Source organism: Prenolepis imparis, unplaced genomic scaffold (assembly GCF_030444845.1).
Source record: "Prenolepis imparis isolate NDT839.2.m4 unplaced genomic scaffold, iyPreImpa1.0 SCAF_15, whole genome shotgun sequence".
NCBI lineage: Eukaryota > Metazoa > Arthropoda > Insecta > Hymenoptera > Formicidae > Prenolepis > Prenolepis imparis.
In genome coordinates, this window is record NW_028141173.1 from 3,632,586 (window position 1) to 3,654,760 (window position 22,175).

Consider the following 22,175-nt stretch of genomic DNA (forward strand, 5'->3'; position numbering starts at 1 on the left):
TAAATCCAAGTAATGCGATTAGTCTGTGACTTTTCTGTAGAAATTGATCCAACGATAATATTTTTTAATCTTATATGTTTATTATTTTAACAACCAGCATAAAGTTGAAAGTTTAATTACTTTTGTTATAAAATTTTGCGCGACACCTCTACTTAAATTTACTGTTGTTTATATAAAAAAATTTTTAATACGCGCAGTATATTTTCATGATATCAATTAATAATTATTTTGATATAATTAATCCATATATTTTATATATTGATGTATGCGCATTGATGTGTTAAATTTCTAAAGCTATTGAGGAGAAAACCACTAAACTCTCATCTTTATAAAGTAAAGTGTCATAACCTGTAGGGTTATAACCACCTTCTTCCTTTAAGTCTACAGCAATTTTCATATAGAAAACTTGTAAAAGGTTGATATTGATGACTCCCCCTATAAACGTCGCGCTCATATGTGCGTCGTCGATCTTTCTCCTATCGTCTCGTTTATATCGCAAAATCCGTATGCGGAAATAAAATATATTCGCAGCAAAAATAAAATACAGAAATGGAGAAGTTTAAAAGCAGCATTACACATTTTTCAAAGTTTTTTTTTTGAAAGCGAATAAATATTAATTTTTTGATATAATACTAATAATTTACTAACATACTAATAATTTTTTGATTAATGATTAAGATGATACCTAAAATTTAATATATATTGAATTATTGTATTTCGGTAGAGAAAACTAAACATATAAATGGGATGTCTATATATGTTAACATTGAAATTATTTTCAGTAATAACTGTATATGAATTAATTTTTTGATCGATTAATATACATTATTTCACTTTTTGTGATAACAGATTATACATATTTATACACTTTAATATTTTTAAATTGTTACAAAATATTACTATAATTGTTTTATATAAAAGGAGCTTTAACTACAAGATTTTTGAAGCTATAATTTTATATAATTTATTCATATACTAACTTACACAAAGCTGATTAATTTAGAGTCAGTATTTTTTATTATAAAATAAATTTATATGTTACAAACAAACTTCAGCTACAAAATGTCAAAGATATTACGCAAAAAAGCATATTAAATATTTTTAAAAAAAATTTCTTTACACATTGATAAAGGTCCAAAGAAAGGGACCGAAACATTTATCTCTATTTTGCAATTATTATTATTGATCTTAATAATTTATTCGCGCTGGCTCCTATTGCATTTTTTTATTTCGAATTAAATATTTTAAGATCCTTTTCGCACATCTATATTCTTATATCTCAACGAGAGCCTTTCGCGTGTATCTCTCGTGTTAATTTCCAAGATCGTATTTGCATCGTATATATACGGGTCAGCTTTAGTCGCGCAATCGTCCGCATTTTTATTTCTTTTCCCTCCAACACGTTAACAGGCCAAAGTCCACTCTTTTCGCGCTCGATCGGGGAAAGCTCGCGCGAGGCATCCTCGAATCGTATATAAACCATCTCGAAATCTTGGAAGCGGGATCCTCGTATATCTCGAATATATGCGCGTTCCCCACGCACGCAGCGAACGAAAGGGGGACATGGGTTGCGCACGCGGGGCGCAGGCGTACGTCGAGACTCCCCACCGATGATTCTCCCTCTTCTTCCCCCCTTGGAGGTGGTGGTGTTCGGGCCGACGACGGCGATGGTCTCGGTGGTGGCCAAGGACGGTATAGGGAAGGGTGGCAACCTCCTCTCTCTCTTCTTCGATAGCTGCGTACGCGATTTCGGACGACACGTCCGGTGCGCGACCACCTCCACCACCTTCCGGCAGCGTCCTTCGAGCCCTCCGGTTCCTGGCTACGCCGGCTCCATAGTATCGTGGCACCTGCTAATCAAATAGCACAACATTTCACGATCGCGTCGCTCGATCCTCGTCGACGAATCTGTGCCTCGAGTGCTGACGAGGTTTCCTCAGGATATAAAGGTTCCTCAGGGTTCGATCACCGATCTCGATTCTTCTCTCCAAGCGGTCGGCATTCATATTCCAAGGGAACCAAGGAATCGTCGCGCGCGCGTTTATCGTTTAAAAATTTTTGATGATCGTGTTTTGCAAGAGAGAGAGAGAGAAAAGAAAGACTCGGAGACCTTCTAAAATAATATTCTTGTGCGTCCAGCATCCGCGGGATTGTATCAGTGAGTGATCGAAGGCGAGATGTGAACCGAAAACATTCCTATTGACTCTCCAACACTTAAGATTACGACTTAAAATCAACCATGATCCCTCTGCATCTTCAGTAATCAGGGGGCAAAGATGCGAAAACATCGAGACGGGCGAGGAGGATCAGCGACAGTCATCGACGAGTGTCATCGAACGCGCTCGTAGACGGTTCAGAGAGAGAGAAAGAAAAAGAGAGAAAGAGAGAGAGTGACCATCGGGATGGTCTAGAGGGGAAGGGGAATCCTCCGGAGATCCGCTTCACCGATGAGAAGGAAAAAACGGGCGGGACAACGTGGCAGGTCGAAGATCGCGATCAGGGGGCCGGTGGAATTCGGCGTTTCTTATCGGCGTCCGGCGGAGGTTTTGACCGCATATTCGATTCCGAATCGCCGAACCGGGAGAACGGCCGAGACCGGCTAGATCGGTCGCGATCCGTCGCGTTTTTCTCCGGCGCGATTCTCCGGCGACGATTCACGTCGTGGTGCGGGACACGCGAGATTTACATCGACACGCGCGTAAAAACCCAGTCCCCGGTCGCAGGCAGGGATATCGATCCGGGGAAGAGGAGGATCGGAACCCCCCGCTCGGGAGAGTCTCGGGAACGTCTCGGGAGTGTTATCGATTCTACGATCGGAAGGAAATTTTAACCCCTTCGTAGAATACCAATCGGGATTGTCGAGGATAATTTTGGTGCGGATAATCGTAAGAAGGGAAAGGAATCTCTCTCCAAAAGAAGTGGAAGGAGCTTATCGATATTGACGGAATAAGCGAGTGATTGAAGAATGATTAGAAAGTAAGAAAGACGCTGTTGACGCAAGAATATAGTGAAAATTAGGCAATTTTGTAGAAGAATAATATATAGTATATTGATATTTAATAATATATAAAGAGCCGATCTCTCTATTAAACAGTAGAAAAAAAATAACGTAACGTACAGGCAACAATCTTAATTAATCAAATTTTTTTATTTCATTTCAATTCTAAGCACAATAATTTGAAATATTTGACGAGATCAGAGATATTCGATTTTTTTTAACTATCGACTCATTCGGTGTTTGTTGCAACATGTGATCGTTCTTTTCATCGACGACAGCAAGCACACACGATCTGAAATGCAATTACGGAAAATGGAGAACATCGGCTTCGCCGGATAATTTATTCGGAGGGAGAGAATGTTGTGACTGCCGAAATTGGGACTCCGATTAGACGATGAATGTTTGACGCGTGATGCTCTGTCTTTCTCTCTTTCGCTGAAAGTATATCGAGGTTGAGGTTGAGGATCGATTCTTACGAAAAGAAGGAATTCGATGCGGAAAATCGCGCACGCTTGTCGAGCGTGAATCGTTTCATTGACAATAAGCGGCTTGTGTTGATAAGCAGTTGACGTTGGTGGAACTATTTACAAACGGCTCATTCAAGTCTCGTGCGATGAGCTCGTAAACGGGTTTCTGGTACGAAAGGACTTTGACGAACTTCGTCGTCTACGAAACAATCGCGCGAATTTCATTAAGAGACCGATCGCGTCTCGTGAGAGATAAAGCGAGACGACGAATTACAGTTCGGTGAGTGAATGAGCGAAGTCGTCGTGTATAATTTGTTTATTCGAGGGAGACTTAGAATAGAGATAAAATAAGTTTAGAGAAATTGTGTTTTTCGCGCGCGAAAACGTCATGAAAGCTATACATTCAGTTTTCTCAGTACATGTGTTGTTATCAACGATGGCGGATGGAGTGATAAATAATGTAGAAATAAATCAGAGCGAACTGCCGCAACATCTTCAATGATCCTCTCGCGACGCTAAATCATCAGCTTTGGCGAAACTCGTATGACAGCGTAAAAGAAAGAAAAATAATACTTTTTAACAAGAATCTTGTTTAATACCGGACCGTCGAGTTTTCTATTAAATAAACGCTGCTTGTCTGGGCAACCCCATCCTCATACTCTTGGAAGTATCTTATACATCAAGTGAGCTCGGTAACTTTAAGAGACAGTTTGAAATCAGTACATCGCGCAAGTTTGAATCACGCTGGAAGATACAAACAGGGAATCTTTCCAAGAGACGTGTGGCTTCTTGTTTCCTTCAACTCGAAGAGGATAATATGGAAACTTAATTATAATATTTCACTCTTGGCGAAGAAAGAGAAAGTGCCTTGCTGCACGATACTGTACTTTCAATGCCTCGAAGTTCTTCACTCCAAGGAATCATCCGCAACAATAACAAGATTCTCTCTCCATATTAACATATTACATCTCAACCTGGCAGTAATCGAAGAAAGAAATCTATTCAACGATTGCATCAATTTTCTCTTAAACTAGAACCCCAGCAAATAAACCGATCATGCATCCCGCATGAATCATCTCCCGATTATCCTCGACGCCCAGCGAGCTGTCAACGTTCACAGCTGATCGTATACGTCACAGCTCGAGAAATCGTAGACGACGCTCTCCGACACCCCATCCGAGAAGAGGACGAGAAGGAGATACTTAGACACGATCGCACGAGCCTGTCTTAGACTGGAGCTGTATCTGCCGTACGCACCGCTGCCGGGGGGCGGCGGGATCCTCCCGGCGGTGAGCGGCACCGGTGCTTCCGGCGGTGGCTGTCGTCCGGTGCTGCTCGGCGGCGTCGACCTGTCGATGTCGGCTGCGGTCCAGCAGCCGCCGGTCGCCGCGACCAGCGGCCCGATCGCGGCCCACAACTCCTGCATCACACTTCGGCGGCGGCCTGGCCCTGCCGCTGGGGGCCGCGACGGGCCCCCCGGTGATGATGCCGCGGCCACCGCCGGGCACGATGCCGCCGCTTGGACCCGCCGGGACGCTTCCCTCCGGCTCGGCCCATCCGGACGAGGATCTCGCCGACGCGGCGCCCAACCAGGACGTTCTGCTGGCGCTCCTCGCGAGGAACAAGAGTCTGGAAGGTGAGTGACATCAGATAAATCGCGGCATGCGAGTAGAACATTCTTGCGTCGAGGGAAGATTTTTCTCTTCTTCAGTCAAGTTGTCCGACGTACGGCGAATTCATTTGCGAATCAGTACTCTGCGTTGATACCACTGCTTACGAGATTAACGTCCTTCTGTGTAATAAATCTGGAAGGGACGTGCGAAAAAGTACTCGCATCGATGGAAAAGTTTTATCTTTTTAGGAAGATTTATTTAGCAAAGGAAATCTTCTCAGGAAGAAAAAGCAATTGATCCGATTATGTATAAATTATGGAAGATAATTTATAATTAAATAAGAATAATTTTTTTATTATGCTCTCTCTCTCTCTCTCTCTCTCTTTCTCTATTTTTATCTGGTTGAAAAAATTATTTTGCAGCTGGAAGAGCAAAGAAGAGATTTATTTAAATTGTTTGAACAACAAAATTTGTTATTTTGTTGTTTATATCTAACTAAATGTCTTGTTGAAATATGCAGAAAATGCTACACGAGGATTTAAAAAAAAAAGCCATAAAGGGATGAAGCAATAAAAAGAAAGCTTACTTATAAAATGTAATTATTAAACGCTTAGAGTTTTATATAACTCGTTAATCATGAAAACGACGTATCAGTAAACTGATAGAACGATACCTGCGAATCAGGTATTATCAGAGATTATTTTCAGGCAGAGAGAATCAAGATTATACTAATGTAACTTATGCAACGTTGGCATGTATAATATAGAGAGAGATGGAAAATTATGCTATAGAAAATACATTTTCATTTCCTTAAGCACAAAAATTTCCGCTTTCTTGACACAAAAGCACATCTATTTTATGAAAAACGATATACATTAGAGAAATTATCAGCCGGCAGAATGATGTATCGTTGCAGATGCATATTATGCACAACATTCTTTTTTTTTTTTAGAAATTACATCATAAAGTTATTACATCGAGTCAATTATTCAACATGTTGACACTTGTAGGGAATATAATTCCAACAATTTTCCCATTTAATTGAAATAACCACAAGTTTTAGTGAAATTTTGTATCACGATACATGTAAAACTAAAATCCATATGGAAATAAACGTAAAAATTTCAATTTTCTACATATTATGATACAAAAAAATATATTATATATATTAAAATAATCTTAGTAATTATTTTAATGCACACATTATTATTACATGATATATTATTAACAGATAAACACTTATCTTTACGATACGTACAATTGAACATATCTGAAAAGCACTTTTGCAAAAGTAAACATTATTCTCTTTTTACGATTCATATTGAACACGAAACGTAAATATCAAATGCATTACCAATACAAATATCGAACTCCATTTAATTATTATCGCTCGGTTTTTCGTCATGCTCACTGGCTTGGAAATTCATTTGCGGCATTTATTCCCGAGATGCGAGTGCAGGCAATTGCGACGGCAAATTGTATCGGAAACAATTTACATCGTGGAAACGCCATGATTAACGGCGAAATTAGTAACGAAACGGTTGACATTTGCGCCAATCGTCGAAACTTGCGATCGCATTTTAGTCTCTTTGATTATACGCTACGGTATCTCTCTCTCTCTCTCTTTCTCTCTCTCTCTCTTCCTCTTTTGATATAATTTTCGTTCTCAATGACGTTGTATCTCGTAATATCAGCTTGACTTAAAATTTTCACTCGAAACGGTGACCACTTCTTGATAATGCTTCTCTATTAACGATCGATAAGATTAATATCCCCATCTAAGGAGCCACTATCATCACACATCCGTGTCACTGTCTTAATACTTTTTCTTCTATCGATATTATGACGTTGTAATTTCCGGAGCCAGACGATATATTTTAGCACAATTTTATAAATACTTATTAGGATTAATATATAAAAATATATTAGTATATATATTATTAATATTATTAATTATTATTAATATTGAAAGATCCATTGTGCTAAATGTCTAAGGATATGATTAACTCTTACGTAACATATATGTAGGATATATTTAATTACATCGTGCTAAAAATAGCGAATTAAATAATTTTAGCGTTCACGAAAGACATGCAAATTATAATATATAAATTGTAAAATATATATTCGTTCAGTACACGTGCGCGTTTAAGATTCTATTTTCTCCCGGTAGATCTTATTTCTGTCTTATTAGAGTTAATATTATCAGATGTTAATGTTTTATTTAAATCGCGGAATCGTCTCATATTATGTATATTGGAATACAATTTGTCTGAAGTTTAATAAACTTCGAAACGTGTATAAAAATATAAAGGCAAGCCACTTTTGACTTACATTAAAATATAATCAGCTAAGAAAAGAAAAGAAAGAAAGAAATAATCGATTAATCGATTTACAGTTGCCATGTTGCCTTTGCAAGATTACAATGTTATAAACTTTACAGAATACGTTGTCCAGCTCTGTTTCATGTTTATATAATTTTTAATATAATTTTTTAACTCTTGTTATTTCATGAACGTTGCTTCTTGATGCAAAATATATGTTTAATATCAGAAATATCTAGATTATACTTTATGGCGTGTTATATATTTCATGTAATAATCAAGCAAAGCTTAATTATCAGATAAAAAACAATTTTATTTTATTTATATATTTCGGAAAAATTTTTAATTATTTATAATTCAAACTTTTGGCAACAACACAGACACATACGATTCTATTAAAAACAATGCATTTGTAAATTAATTCGTCTGTATATAGAAAAATAAGTGCAAACGACATGGAACATCCTATATAAAGCAATTTAAAACACTTTTACTCTCAAACATAAGTATATAACATAAGTATCGGGATATTGACGATAAATTGACCAATTTTAGACTTTGGATATATATTCACTCGATTCTCTCTCATCTTAATTATATTCTTGTCCGCCATTTTCATCCTTCTTCTTTGCCACGCGCACTCCGGTTTGTCCTCTGAGTTATTCATCCAGTCGATCTCGGTGAGTGGAGCAAGGTCGAAGGCTTCCTAAATTATGAACGTCCGCGGCCGGAGGACGATCTCGTGGTTATGCAACGCGGAGTCGACGACCGATTTTCCGAATGAATATTCACGAAGGATCGCGTGAGAGTTTAGCGAAAATTAAGTTTACTACTCCGTAAACAGAGATTCGTGACCTCGTAACCTTTTTAAGATCCGAAATATTCATATTTTACAAGTCCAACAATATTTTCCGCTTGCTACGGATTCATAAATGAGACTGTATTGAGACTCTTTCGATTATTAATTAGAGTCATGCTTAACACAGAGCTTTTCTCAATACCGTGAACATTGAACAAAATTGACACTTATGTCAAGTATAATGTTTATTAATTTTATTACAGAATTTTTTTTCTATTATTATAAAAATATATATTATTATTAGAATTAAATTATTAAAATTAAATTATTATAGAATTATTTATTGTTCGACTAATTGAGAATCTATATCCAAAACAAATATAGGCAAAGCATTTTAGTCTGCAAAATATTGAAATTCTCTCTATATCCACTTCTAAATCTATATTAATTTAACATTTAACCCTGTAAGTGTAGCCGATGTTGAGTTCGATAGAAACTGATTGATTCTCGTCTCGCAAGAAGATCGCGTGCAATGTCACCTTTAAAAATTTAGCTATAGATCGATTATTATTAGCATGATAATCGCGAGTATGCGAGGATTAATATCCCACCGTGGAAGAAATACGCGGATACACGGGCAAGTCGATCCGGAGAACCGATCAACTTCTGGTCGGCTAAGCGTTTCTGAGTAATAAAGAGAGCGTAATAGTTCGCGGCTCGGCTTTTGTTAAAAGGGCGCGGCGAGAGGGTGGCGGATATTTTAATAAGGTAAGTGCTGCAAGGCCGGTTGCTATGCCATTGGGGCGGTTTAATCATGTAATGTGTTCGGAGGCTCGGCCGTCCCGCAATCGATATATGGTATTGCTTCGAGCACGACGCGTGCTTAAATCCTACAACTAAACCAACCTGGAACTAAAGCTCGCGCGCGAGTCGCGTAAGCCGCGCGTTAAACCTCCTTGCCGAGGGTTTCGCAAGGAAATCCCGGCCCTTCGGTTCTCGCAGCTCGCTGCTCTTGCAAATTGAAGCGAACGTTATCGAGGCCAGGCTCGGCTTTATAAATTATTTCTTTAAATAATATAGAATAATATAGAAATTTATATCTATATTTTAACATTGTATTAGATATTTATATCAAGTATAATATTTATTAATCTTATTACAAAAATTATATATATATATATTTTGTAGAATTTTGATTAAATAAATTAATAATATATAACTTTTTTAGTATACAAAAAATTCTATATCTATATTTTAAGATTATATTATATTAAAATTGATATTTATATCAAGTATGATATCTATTATTCGAAGGTGCAGATTTTTTATGTCGCTCGCAGCGACTTCTAATCGATTGATCGGGTGTGATTTTATTAATTATGTAGCAAGGTTTTTTTTTTTTAAATGAACTTAATAAGTGCATAATGTGTTAAAATATATGCTTACATTGAATCGTATCTAAGAACTGACTTATCAATTTAAATAACTTTAATAAGATAAGTCTGAATTAAAAAGAACAGAGCTGGACGGAAAGGCGGCATGAATAATAGAGATTTTCTTTTTTCAATATCTCACACAACACACACATGAAATTTGCCAAGTTCTCTATCTCTTAAAAACTTGACGGATAATTTCATCATTTTAAATTGCATAACATTATCTGGTACTCGCGAGGAAAATGGGAAGAAAATTACAAAATAAAAAGTCCTTTTTTTCTCTCTTACCTCTTTTTTTTTTTACGAAAAGAGAGACTGTCAGAAAAGAGAATCGTACGTTGACAAGGGGCGAGAAGCTCCAATGACGACGTCAACCAACCCCCGGAGCGAAATGGTAACCATAGGAAACGGCGGCTCGTAGCGAATGGTCGGGAACGGGGATGAAAAGAAAATGGCAGACGGTTTACAGGGTAGCGCGTGGTATTCACGTGCGCGCACAGGGGTGGAGAGAGAAGTCGGTGGGAAAATGAGGATGAAGGTCGGTACCTTTGTTGCCGACGACGGATCGGCTTTGGCCCGGGAACCTTAAGGTTCCTTTACTTATATTGTATAATAGCGCATACTATAAAAACGCACTCGCGCGACACATTTTAGCGAGTGTATGCGTTTTCTTCGTATATATTTGTATATGTGTGCTCGTGCGCAAGGAACGTTTCTCCGAGCACTTCGCGGTCGCCAAAGCCGATGATTGGACGAGTTGATCGTATTACGGGGCTGTGGGAGAAGCTCTTCCCCCGAGGCTTAAATTCCTCGCGTTACTTTACGGTGTCTGCGAAGCGCGGTTTCCACTTTTTTTCTCGTGGAGACGCGAGAAGCGTGTCACGTCTTGGCTTATTCAAATTTAAATATTTGCATAAATTGCTTTGTCACGGATGAATGGAATCACGCGATTGTTGCAATCGTATATAATTAAAAATTATCTTAATGAAGTCGAGTTATCAAACCTCGTATTAACATTGAAAAGTCTCTTTTAATTAAGTTGGTTAAAGCATCTCCTTGATTGTTAAAAATTGCTCGATACATAACAATTTGCGAAATACAGAATAGAAATGATATATTGATTTTGACATTTCGTGACATTCCGGAATATATATATATATATATAAAATACCGGGGTAAACCCTCTCTTTTCACGTGCTATAATCGCGGCAATACCTTTTTCCTGCCTACGTTTCTCGTGAGAAAAAAAGTTGTCTAAGTGGAAGGAGAGAAAATTGCTCTCCAAGTTGAAAGTTTCTGCGGTAACGGCGGCTTCGCTATCTTTTTTTTATAACTCCTGGCATGAAACCGCTAGAACGGGCGCAAGCATTGGGCTCCTATATTTTTCTTTCGTTTCCTTCGCCCCCCGAGTGACCACTCGCCGTGATAGATCGGCCTAATAACGTCGTTAACTATCGGTTATCGTTCCTTTATTGCCAACCCGTGTCTCAATAAGTCATAATTCGATCGCACCCGCAAAATGAAGGGGAATAAGGAGGATAAGAATGATGATGAAAAGCACTTGTGTTCTTTTCCGCGTATTCACGTTAAATTTAATTAATAATTGAATTTAATTATTTAATTAAATACACACGCTATATATAATATTTATATTTATAATTATTTTATCTTCCAATTCTGAAATTTACATGCGAAAATGTCGCTTGCCAAATCGATAAGTAAGCGGCAACCTTAACAAAAGGAAAGGTCGCGACAACGCGTAATGTTTCTCCCCGCTGAAAAACAATTCCCGAGTACTAAAGACACGCGCGTGTTTCACGCCACCCGCATCGAATTACCGCATCTCACCCTGGGGAGAGTATTACGGTATTACGATTTTTTTTATCGCGCGTGGCTAGCCCGAGGTCAACTCATTTCCGGCTTGGAGTAGCAGCTAATCGAAGTTTGATTGATAGCTACCTTTTTTTCGAACGGCGAAAGAAAACATTTAAAGATAGTCGTGGGATCATTGTGCCGTATCGTAATATGACATCATCTTTTTATATAGGAAGACAAAGAAAATCATTTTTATTTTATTTGAAAAAGAAGGAGAGAGGTATTCTGGGAAAATTTTATAATTTTTAAGAGAGAGAGAATATTAAACATATCTCCGCTTGATTTTTTATTTATTATTATTATTGCATTTAAATTAACAGTAAGGACGTTTAATTATTTATTTTTCACAATTTGGAAATTCTTTATTTTATTTAGATCAATTTATATCAAATTCAATCAATATATTTATAGACGTTTATTGTATCAGAAGAATCTATTAGGAAAACGCAGTTTGAATTAGAACATCTCAATCAGTTATGTCAATGAAGTAGTTATGTCAAGATAAAAATTATTAAAGTATGTATGTCACGCTGATTGTGAACAGGCAGAGAGAAATGAACGATTCTTGATAAGATTAAACTTTTTTTTCGAAACATATCTTTACACAAAGTCTACCTACTTTCTATCGAGATGAGTATAGTCGATATTGCGATAACTCGATACTAACCTGTCAAATGATTATTATCGACAATTTTACGAAACGTTTTATACTTTCGTAATAATTGTGAGACTTTATATTAGGTTGACTTCTTTTTGCAGAAATTTATTTAAAAACTGTTTAAATTTCGTTAGCTTTTTTTGATAATAAATAAAATTTAATACGTAAGAGTTCTTTAATATAATAATCAAAATTGTTACAAAATGTTTTCTTACTTTTATTTATAATAGAAAATTTTTAATATTATATATATATTTTTACGAGGCTACACGAATTTAGATTCTGTCAAAATAATTTTTATTTCAGATATTATTAGATATAAATTATTAAACATAAAATTATTGCTCTTTTATATATAATACCAGAGATGTGTTGCGAATCTTTTCATTAAACTGTAATTTTTTAAATTCTCTATTTCATAAGTTTATCTTATACAATAGAATGCTTGAAAAAGCCAACTATTACTTTGTTATCTACCATCTCATCAAACACATATGAGTAAGATAAAATAAAAAAGCTTTAAGTCATATATTTTTTTGCAAGAAATAAGAAGCTTATGCACTTTTTCTTGCATAATTTATTACACACACATTATTACGTAAGAAAAATCGAATCCACCATTCACCTTTTCGAGTTTAGCGATTCCGACAAAGCATTTTGGATGTAAGCGGCGTGTAATCTGAACTGTTACACGGTAAACTCCGGGATTGAGTTAGCGTATATACGTGGGAACGCAGACTCGAGCCTCGGGGTTGTTTTTCTTGGAGGCGTGCTTGCCGATCGCCTATCGCCTGGGGTAGGTTTTTCCATGGAGCGTTACATACACAAAGAGAAAGAGAGAAAGGTGGTGCTCACTTCAACGGCGCCACGTGACTCTTGCAGGACAAAGTTCCTCTGTTTGTCGAGAGCATAATCATATATTTTCTCTCTCGTTTGCTCTCTTTCTCTCTTCACAATGCACTATTGGTTTCCCTTCCGTTGTTGCCACTGGGAGTTTACGCGATCGGAGATTAAGTGGTTCATGATGGGAACTAAATAGTGTTTAGGCTGCGTTAATGTAATGTATGTAACCTTACAATTATGTCGCCAACAGAGCGGATTCGTATAAGAACAAAATGGATATGTCTCATGTTTTACTTGAAAATATACTTTATAGACATATAAGGCAAAAATAGATTTACATTTGACCTAGATTGTCATAAATAATTTTTTTGCGGATAAAAATAATAATCTATCTAACACAAATGAATTATAAAAATTATTGGAGTACTCTAATAAACATTATAAATTATATTTACATTTTATATGTGTTTAGATTAGTACTTTTATATAATTATCAAGAAATTTTGTATCTTATCAATTATCTGTCAACTTTATAATGCATGTTATCAAACATTTCTTATTATGTATTTTTTGTGCGAGCTTCCGAAAAGTATCGAAATCAGTATGGCTGTTGATTCAATTAATTCGTACACAGGTAAGGTTTAATTGACATAATTTAATTTAAAGTTATCGTATAACACTTTAATAGAAATAATACGCGCATTATGCCATGTTGAAGAAAAAATTCTAAATCAATCTTGATTTCATCCATCGTCGCGTCGTTATAAAACTACGAAATTTAAAGTTTTCATATTTTCTCTTGTATATAGCGAGAAAAAAGTGGAAACTTTTTAAGAAAAGAAATTGTTTTCTCTTCTTGTAAATTATCCCTTCGAGAGTGTTCGAAAGTTCTTTTTCTATTATGCGCAAAGAACTCCATTAATTATTTTTTTATATTTTGCACTCTTTTTTACAACTCAATTTCGAGTGCATTTCGAGATTCGTAAAAAAAAAAGAAATAATGATTTTCTTTTACCCGTTATTTTAATTCGACGACGATCTGACAGCGAATTGTTAACAAATGTTGTTGGTTTATTTAATTCAAAAAAATTTTACGCAGAATAAGATAAACTGAAAAGTGAAATTGAATACGTAAATATTTTTGCGTATTTATTCCGTTTATATTTTATGTTACAATTTCTGGTTGACAAAGTGAAACAGCATTGTGCTTATCGATATTTTTCGGAAATCATTTTATCAGTCGACTTTAAATCGGCCAGCAAATAAAAATTTTTAGATATTTAATTCGATAATATTTTTAGATAATATATATTTATATTTAAAAAGGATAAACCAGAAAAGTAGGTACGTAAATATCAGAATTAAATAATTCAAATTATTGTTTTTTATTTCAATGTGAATAGTGAAATTAAAATGTTTATTAGCATTTATTACGTAAAATATTCGTAACAAAGCAAAGTTTCATGATTAATATTTCAATAGAATATATAATTTCGCAATTTTGTTATTTTATCCTGTCTGTTATTGTATCTCAAATAATTCTCACTCCACACGCTCGAATATTTATAACTCTTCATTTATAATTAATCGAAATCGGCGTAAATCGTACATATGTGGAAAAGTGCAAAATTGTATAATTATTTGTATAATTAATTGTATATTATTATAAAATGCAATATGATTACTTCGCGTGAGAATCACATTGACAAGATAATTGTTTTACATATGCATGATATATATGTATATTCACCTGGATATTACATACTAGTACGATAAGAATTATCGCGAGTAGGAATAATCTAATTCGTTTCTGGAGAGAAAAGCGATGAATCGCGATATCGCGAGCAAGTGTAACACATGCCGTGCAAAATATCTTAGAACTCGCTCGTAATAGTGGCGAGTTAAATTATTTATGGCCGCGGTACGAGAGAAAGTGCCGGCAGGTTGAAATATTAGTGACACAATGTTCCATAAAGAAGTTATGGCGCCTACAAAACCGAGATATTTACACATAGCGTTGTGCGTCGACGTGCAAATCTCTCACAAATAAAATCTTGCAAACTTCAAAACACTCTCTGATTTTTATAGAATATTTCTTTTATAATTTCTAATATGTGCCATGCGAATTTGGCGGAGTTGATGATATGTATATATACCTTTCCCGTGTATTAAGGTAAATAAATATATAACGTGTAAAACAATTACATTTTAGATCCAATACGTTTTCAGGAGCTTACTGCGAAGTTTAATTGAATTACTCTCGTAAAATTTTATTATTTTTATTATCATTTCAATATTGTAAATTAAAAGGAGTGGGCAGTATATTTTCTGAATTATCTGAATTATTTTTATTGTTTTACAAGCGCTTGCGTTTTATTAAAAGATTACATTTTATTTTTTAAGTTTATTATTATATTTTCAATTAGAGTTTTAAGGGGAGAATATTTTTGGTTTGATTAGTCAAAATTAAATTTTTTCAATCTGTTTACATTTTGTTTTCTTTTGTTTTAGAACGGAGGATCAAAACACCAAGCCGTTTTACTATCAAGGAAGAATGTGAGTGCTTTTTTTGTTTATTTTACTTCTTTATGTTGCCTTTTACGGTGAGTTTCTTTTATATTTTAAGGCCTAAACTAGACTTTAAAACCATTATAATTTTGGTCTATTTTGTTATTTGAGGGTTTAATTTTGACGTTATAAGAAAAAGCTCCATCTTATACCGATTGTACTGATTTTATTGGAAGAGATAAATGTAAAGGCAGGTATGCAGGGTCTCTCTAGAGCATATGAGCAATGTGTATTCAAAACTTGAATACACATTATACCGAAAACTATATATAAATTATACACTATAGCTTTTATCGAAATATCAAAGACGATTCTTTAATGGGAAAGAGATAAGATTGGACACTGTGAAAATCGAGTGAAAGATAAACTGTGCACACACAGGGAAGTCTAAGAGTCAATTTGTAAACGAGAAAGCTCGAATGAGATGGTATCAATCCTTGAAGTAGAAGTCTGTTGCGAAAAGGGTCACAAAACACTACGAAACACTCGACTCTGTCCCATATGTTATCCAGAACACGTTCAACTTCTCGATCTCCACTGTGACAGTTGGTCGCCTAGGACACTATTGTCGATTATAAGTTACATCTCGAGAGTTTTATTGTCCATCGACATCGATACCGTCGTCCACTTCAAAGTTATAGCATATACTTGTCCCGAATGCGGGTGCCTGTTTTTTTATTCAAGATATGCGTGTATAAAAATAAGATTTAAGCTTTATTTTGACAGCTTATAGTTTATAAAATTAGTATCTGGTGGCACATGCATTTTTATAAAAAAAAAAAAACATTTCGGGGTAAAAAACGACATGTTGTCTGGTTTATTCGATGTGCAAAAGTAGAGAAAAGAGTAACAGCCACGAAATAATCCTTTATCCCGGAGAAGCACGCGCGTGTGTCAATCCCTCCCCCGTCATACAGGGTGGTACATATTCATCGGAGCACATGGTGTAACGAGAGAGAGAGAACGAGAGCGAGCAGGGCACCAGTTGTCCCGGCACGTTCCTGGCACGTGGCCGGTCGCGTGGCCGTACTGACGAGTGGATTGTTCATTCCGACGTCTCGTATGTACCGATGTACGAGGATCGCCTTCCCGCTGGGTTTGTTGCCGATTTTCGTGGGCTGCCCGTTAATTGGAAAGAATCGATTAGATGGCTTCGCGGTGAACTTTACAGCTCGCTTCAACGAACTTTGACGGTGGACCTTTTTTTAAAGGGAAGAAAGAAATTTCTGAAAAAGAATATATATATCTTTAATTATTCTCTTTGTACTCTATATATTTAATTAATTAATTTTATTCTTTATATTTAATTGATCCTTTATATATTTAATTAGTATACAATTTGAATTACTCTTTTTTATTTTTATTTATAATTCATGGTTCTCCCTTTTATTTGAATTAAATATAAATTTAACATGCGTATTTTGTGTAGACACAGTCGAGAGTTTCTCTTTTCTCTGTCTTTGAGAAAGAAAAACAATATATTTAACGCAAAAGCGACGAAAGATTCAACGAAACGCGTACAAGTTGAGGATTCACGTATATAAAGTTGCGTCTTGTGTAGTTGTTACGCCAAGTTATCCTAGTTTAACAAGTTACACAGAGAGACAGTATGAAAGTGTTTATACGTCGAGTCGATAATGCGTATTGGTGTTCACGGTTCCATTAGGATAATTGTATGCTCGCATCGTTTCTCTTCCTGTATCTATAGCTATCTACCTATCTATCTATCTTTGCGCTTCCATCCCCCCATAGCTGACTTTTTTTCGACGATACCCTACATAGCCCTCCGCGATGCGTAAGTGGGCGATGTCGACGATAACATTATGAAGGACCAGAAAATCATTAGTAGGGAAACACACTATATTATTGATACACGAACAAACTTATCAAATGCATTAATAAGAATTAGAAACGCGCAGGGAGAAAGTATAGGTGAGGAAAAATAGAACCTATATATAAAAATAATTACATAACGCACGAAGGCTGCTAAGGTAATAATTTATAGTTGCAAAGTCGATTTCAAATTATTTTCGAAATAATTTCTGGAAAGGAAAATTATGCACATTTGCAAAATATTATTTCCATATTAACACTGTGAATTTTTTTCACTGACTTAATTCTTTTTTTCTCTTTCTCTCATTTTCCGTTCGCTGTATTTTTTTTGTAAACCGATGCTTGTTTGAAAATAAAAGTAACTCGTAACAAGTCCGTGGGAACGACGTGTCTAGATAATAATCGGCACAATGTTCGCCCGTAAACGATATATCGTAGTAAAATCGTAATCGATCACGGCCATTGCCTCGCGGTTTTGTCAACGTGTACGGCTATTGTAAACGAAATAGCTGTCCCTCTCGGAGAACAATACTTGACGCTGACCGGCACTCCTATACGCACGAACGTCCATGGCACGCATTGCAAATCACGCGTGGATTTATGGTGACGTCGAGTCGGCCGATTCCGTAGCCCAGTTCCCATGCTCCCGTCACGTAATCGTCCGTAAACGTCCGCTAAGTGAAATAAATCAGTAAATGGCTGCATCGACGCGCGAAGGTGCATCTTCGTGATGCGGCATTTTTTCTCTCTATTTTTATAAATTTATAAATTATCAGATATTATTATTCAGAAATCTCTCTAAACACTTTCTTCACGTTCTTCTTGCTTAGATTTTTTTATTTAGTTTTCTCTTATACAGACACGTACAAACTATAGCAAATACTACGTATTATATAAGAGAAAATAATTTCAGTTTAGTTTCTAAGTAAAATTTTTTTATTAGCATTCTCGGAATAAAATGAGCATTTTTATCGAGACGATAAAAATAATTATTTATTGTAAATTAATAAAATGAATCTTATATCACGTCGATAGTTATCTGAACGTTATCACGCGCGTTCGTTTCTCATGGTACCTCGGCCTCTGCACCTCTCGTTGTTGATTATTTAGGCGGAAAAGGAACCGCCCATGCTTTTACCACGAAGTGAATAGGCCGTAGAGGAGGCGCTAAATACGACAAAACCATGACATCCGGTGTGCACGAGTCGACACGTGACCTTCTCAATGCTCTTATGCCAAGTGCTCGTCGAGGCAGCTCGAGCACTATTCAGAACATTGTGTTACCACATATGTAACGTGTATTATTCGCGTATTTTTTTTCTCGCCGTAGTCCACAGTGCATAAACGCAATTTTCCATTTATGATATTTTCAGTGTAGTTGAATATCGTGCGAATACAAATATGATAACGGGGTTGTTAGCAGAAATAAATAATACTACCGATACAATTATTACAATAGTAGTGAATATTTATAGTGGATAAAAATAGATTTATTTGGAATCTTTAGATTTTAGATCTTTAATTGAAAAATTTATAATTAATTTTTCAAATTAAAATATAAATTAAGGGATTTTTTGTGATACATTTATAATTACGATATATTACATTAAATATACTTTTCCAATATTAACGTATGATATAATTTATCATTTGGCTAATTTACATACATGTAATAAATTTATTTGTTCATTAATTTCGTGATATTTTAACCAGATAATTTATTATATAGCTCGCAAGCAAGATATCATTGCGTGAGTGACTTATGATGATAATAACCCGCAGATATTTCAAATTCGAGCATTGCCCGCATACTTCAATTAGACTCTTAAATGAATATATCGTTTATGACTCCGCGCGTAGCAGTCGTCATAAATTTAAGTTAAGAAAACTGTCAGATCGCATTTTTAAAATTATTATTGACATTAAATATAATATGTGTATGATTTATGGTCGAGATAGATAATAAAGAAAAAATATTAATTAATAGAATTTAATTAATAGAACAATTTTCGATATATGTATAAGAGACAAGAAATTTTTTTATCATAAATTGTTTCATATAAAAAAATAAAAATGAATTTTTTTATCTCTTAGCAGTTTAGGATATTTAATTGATCTTTTAGCTAGCAAATATATATAAAAAAAATATTTTTAGTTATATCTTGAAGTTTCATTTGTTGACAATATCACGAAAAAAATGTGGTATTTCAATATTTCTAGTATTTTAATTGCATCTCTCTCTCTCTCTCTCTCTCTCTCTCTCTCTCTCTGTAAATTATACACACAAAACGAAATAATGGATAATAATTGTCGATTGAAGAAACTCTTCTCCAATCTCGTCTATGTCTCTCGTTATGGACGAGCAATCATCACACTCGTCACCGGGTTTAGGCAGAAGTCAACGCATCACAGAGAAAATCTGTGAAGAAGAAAAACATATCGTCCCCTAATAGCCCTCATTGACAACCATAGCAAAGACGCGGCACGGTTTTAGGGTAGCGCCCTGTTTTCATTTCAATTTCTACCCCTTGGTGCCCAACCTCCCCCCTTCAATGGCCAGATGGTGTACGATGCGGCTCTTTCTCTCTCTCTTTCTCTTTCTGTTTGCTTGATATCCTGTATATCCAGCGCGCTTGTATGTTCATATCTCTCTGGTTCTTTCACTTCTTCCTTCGTCATCGCTCTAGCTGACTATGAGAGATCGCTATGATTGAACATGTCAATGTTTGGTTTGGCTTATACCAGTGCCTATGTAATACGGTTAACGCATCGGCTCGCTTTCGAGGGTTCGCGACATTCTTCTTGCATCTTTTTTGCGACTGCTGTCGCGCAAAAATTTCTTTAAGAAAAATCTTTCATATATTTCCTTATAGTTTTTTCTAATTTAATTTTAACTTCATTATACTACTAATTATCCGTTATTTAAAGTCTTCCTATTTAAATATTTTAAACAGCAAAAATTTGATAGAAAAATTGATTTCTATTTCTATTACAATCGTTAATTATATCGTTAAAAAAATGTTTTTATTTATCTCTTTTAAATTGAATTATAATTTTGACAAATATATAAATAAAAATTAAAATAATTTCAAAACTGCTTGTAAACTTGTAGCTTACATTTAATATTATTTAAAATTTTTGATTATTCGCAATAGGGAGAAAAATATTATATGGTTTCGGGGCACGATAAGAGTTTACTTATAAATCCGCCAAGGACTAAGGACACTTTGGGAAAACGATGGACCCCCGGCAATCGAATTACTCGGGTTCCGCGTCGCGGCTACGGAAAAACAAACCCGCGGTTTATATAACAGGGGGTTGCGCGGGGGATGAATGAAGTGTTTAAATTTAGACGAATGAAATAATAAGATCAAACGGTAAACACACGCAGCCGCAGAATGAAAGGTACCGGCGTGCAAACAGAAGCTCGCGCTGGGCGAGGGTGTGCTCGATCGTGCAGGCACTTTCTGAAAATACATATCGCGATCCTCCGGGGAACGTCGCAGCCGCGGTGCTTCATATATCGATTGCAGTGAGGCAGGTTATCTCTTTTGCTCTCTCTCTCGCAGAATGGAGAGCTTTGGTAAATATAACAAACGCGACGCGCTAAATAATATTCGAACTGGCCAGCAGGAATAAAATTTCAAAGCGTCCCTTTTGCCCGTGAGCACGATGGAGAAGGAGAGAGAAAGGGAGAGAAGCTTTTCCGATTTATATTTATACGATATGGATATTTGAGTTAAAATAGAATATAAATTTTGTACACACACACATATTTACGAACGATGTGTTCTCTCTCTTTCTCTCTCCGCTATGTAGAATGTGTTGGTGTGCAATTAAATTCGTTTAATAAACGTTTATTTAAAAAAGCGCTTCAATAACAGTCGATCGATTAAATTAATTTCCCTGGGGTGGGAAATGGCATTATAATAACGTTTCGTTATAATTTTGTATATTTATAATACATACGCGCCATGCGCGCATTCTGGATAAGTGGAAGCTATTTATATATGCATATCGTTAATAAGACGGCAAATAATTGCATAGCGAGTATTTAAAACGTGGTGGTTTAATTACGAAATTAATATAAAAAATAAAAGAATCTTTTTTCTAAAAAGAATAATAAATCTGAAACATATTTTTCAACTGACAGTTTTAAGCGTTATTACATCGGGTCGGTTTATAAAAACGTCATAAGTCTTTTTTTTTTACGGAAACTGCCGGTCTCTCTTCGTCGCGTAGGTGGCAGGAAAAAAAATCACGCGGAAGGATTTAGCGCCGCGGTTGAAAGTCATCCTCCCGTTAATTATCCGGGAAGGAGGAGGCCGATGAAACAAATCATCGCCGACCGCAAACCCCATAATTGCGGGCCTTATGGTTTCACCGGCACGAGCCGCTTCCGCAGCTGACCCCGCAGACGGCCAGCCAGTCAGTCAGTCAGTCGGCTGGTCTATATCGGGAACGCAATATCCCGGAACACCCGCGGACCCGTAGAAGCCATAATATGGAGCAAGAGAGCGTTCGGGCGCGCGGAACGGAGTGATTCACCAAAATGCACGACAGATGCGCGATCATGAAAGATAGCAGATAGCGCTGCCTCGGAAGTAGCCCGATAACTTCTGGAAGCCCGCACGAGGACCCGTGTTTTTACACGAGGCCGATCCTCGATTGATGTCCGTTAACCCCCTCCGGTTCGCCTGACGCGTTTTGCTGCTACCTGAAAGGATACGTAAGTTTTTTAGAGGGGTAGAGTTGATTACG

The 22,175-nt window shown here is 36.1% G+C and overlaps 1 protein-coding gene across 1 annotated transcript in view; it reads left to right on the forward strand.

Annotated features, from left to right (window-relative positions):
- Window positions 1-1,744: 1,744 nt before the first annotated feature.
- Window positions 1,745-22,175, forward strand: part of Lim3 (Lim3 homeobox protein) — a 47,163-nt gene continuing 26,732 nt past the window's right edge. Inside the window, 3 exon segments of the mRNA XM_083055241.1 lie at window positions 1,745-4,883; window positions 4,885-5,101; window positions 15,525-15,569. Coding sequence (XP_082911367.1) covers window positions 4,821-4,883; window positions 4,885-5,101; window positions 15,525-15,569 — 325 coding nt within the window. The 5' untranslated portion in view covers window positions 1,745-4,820.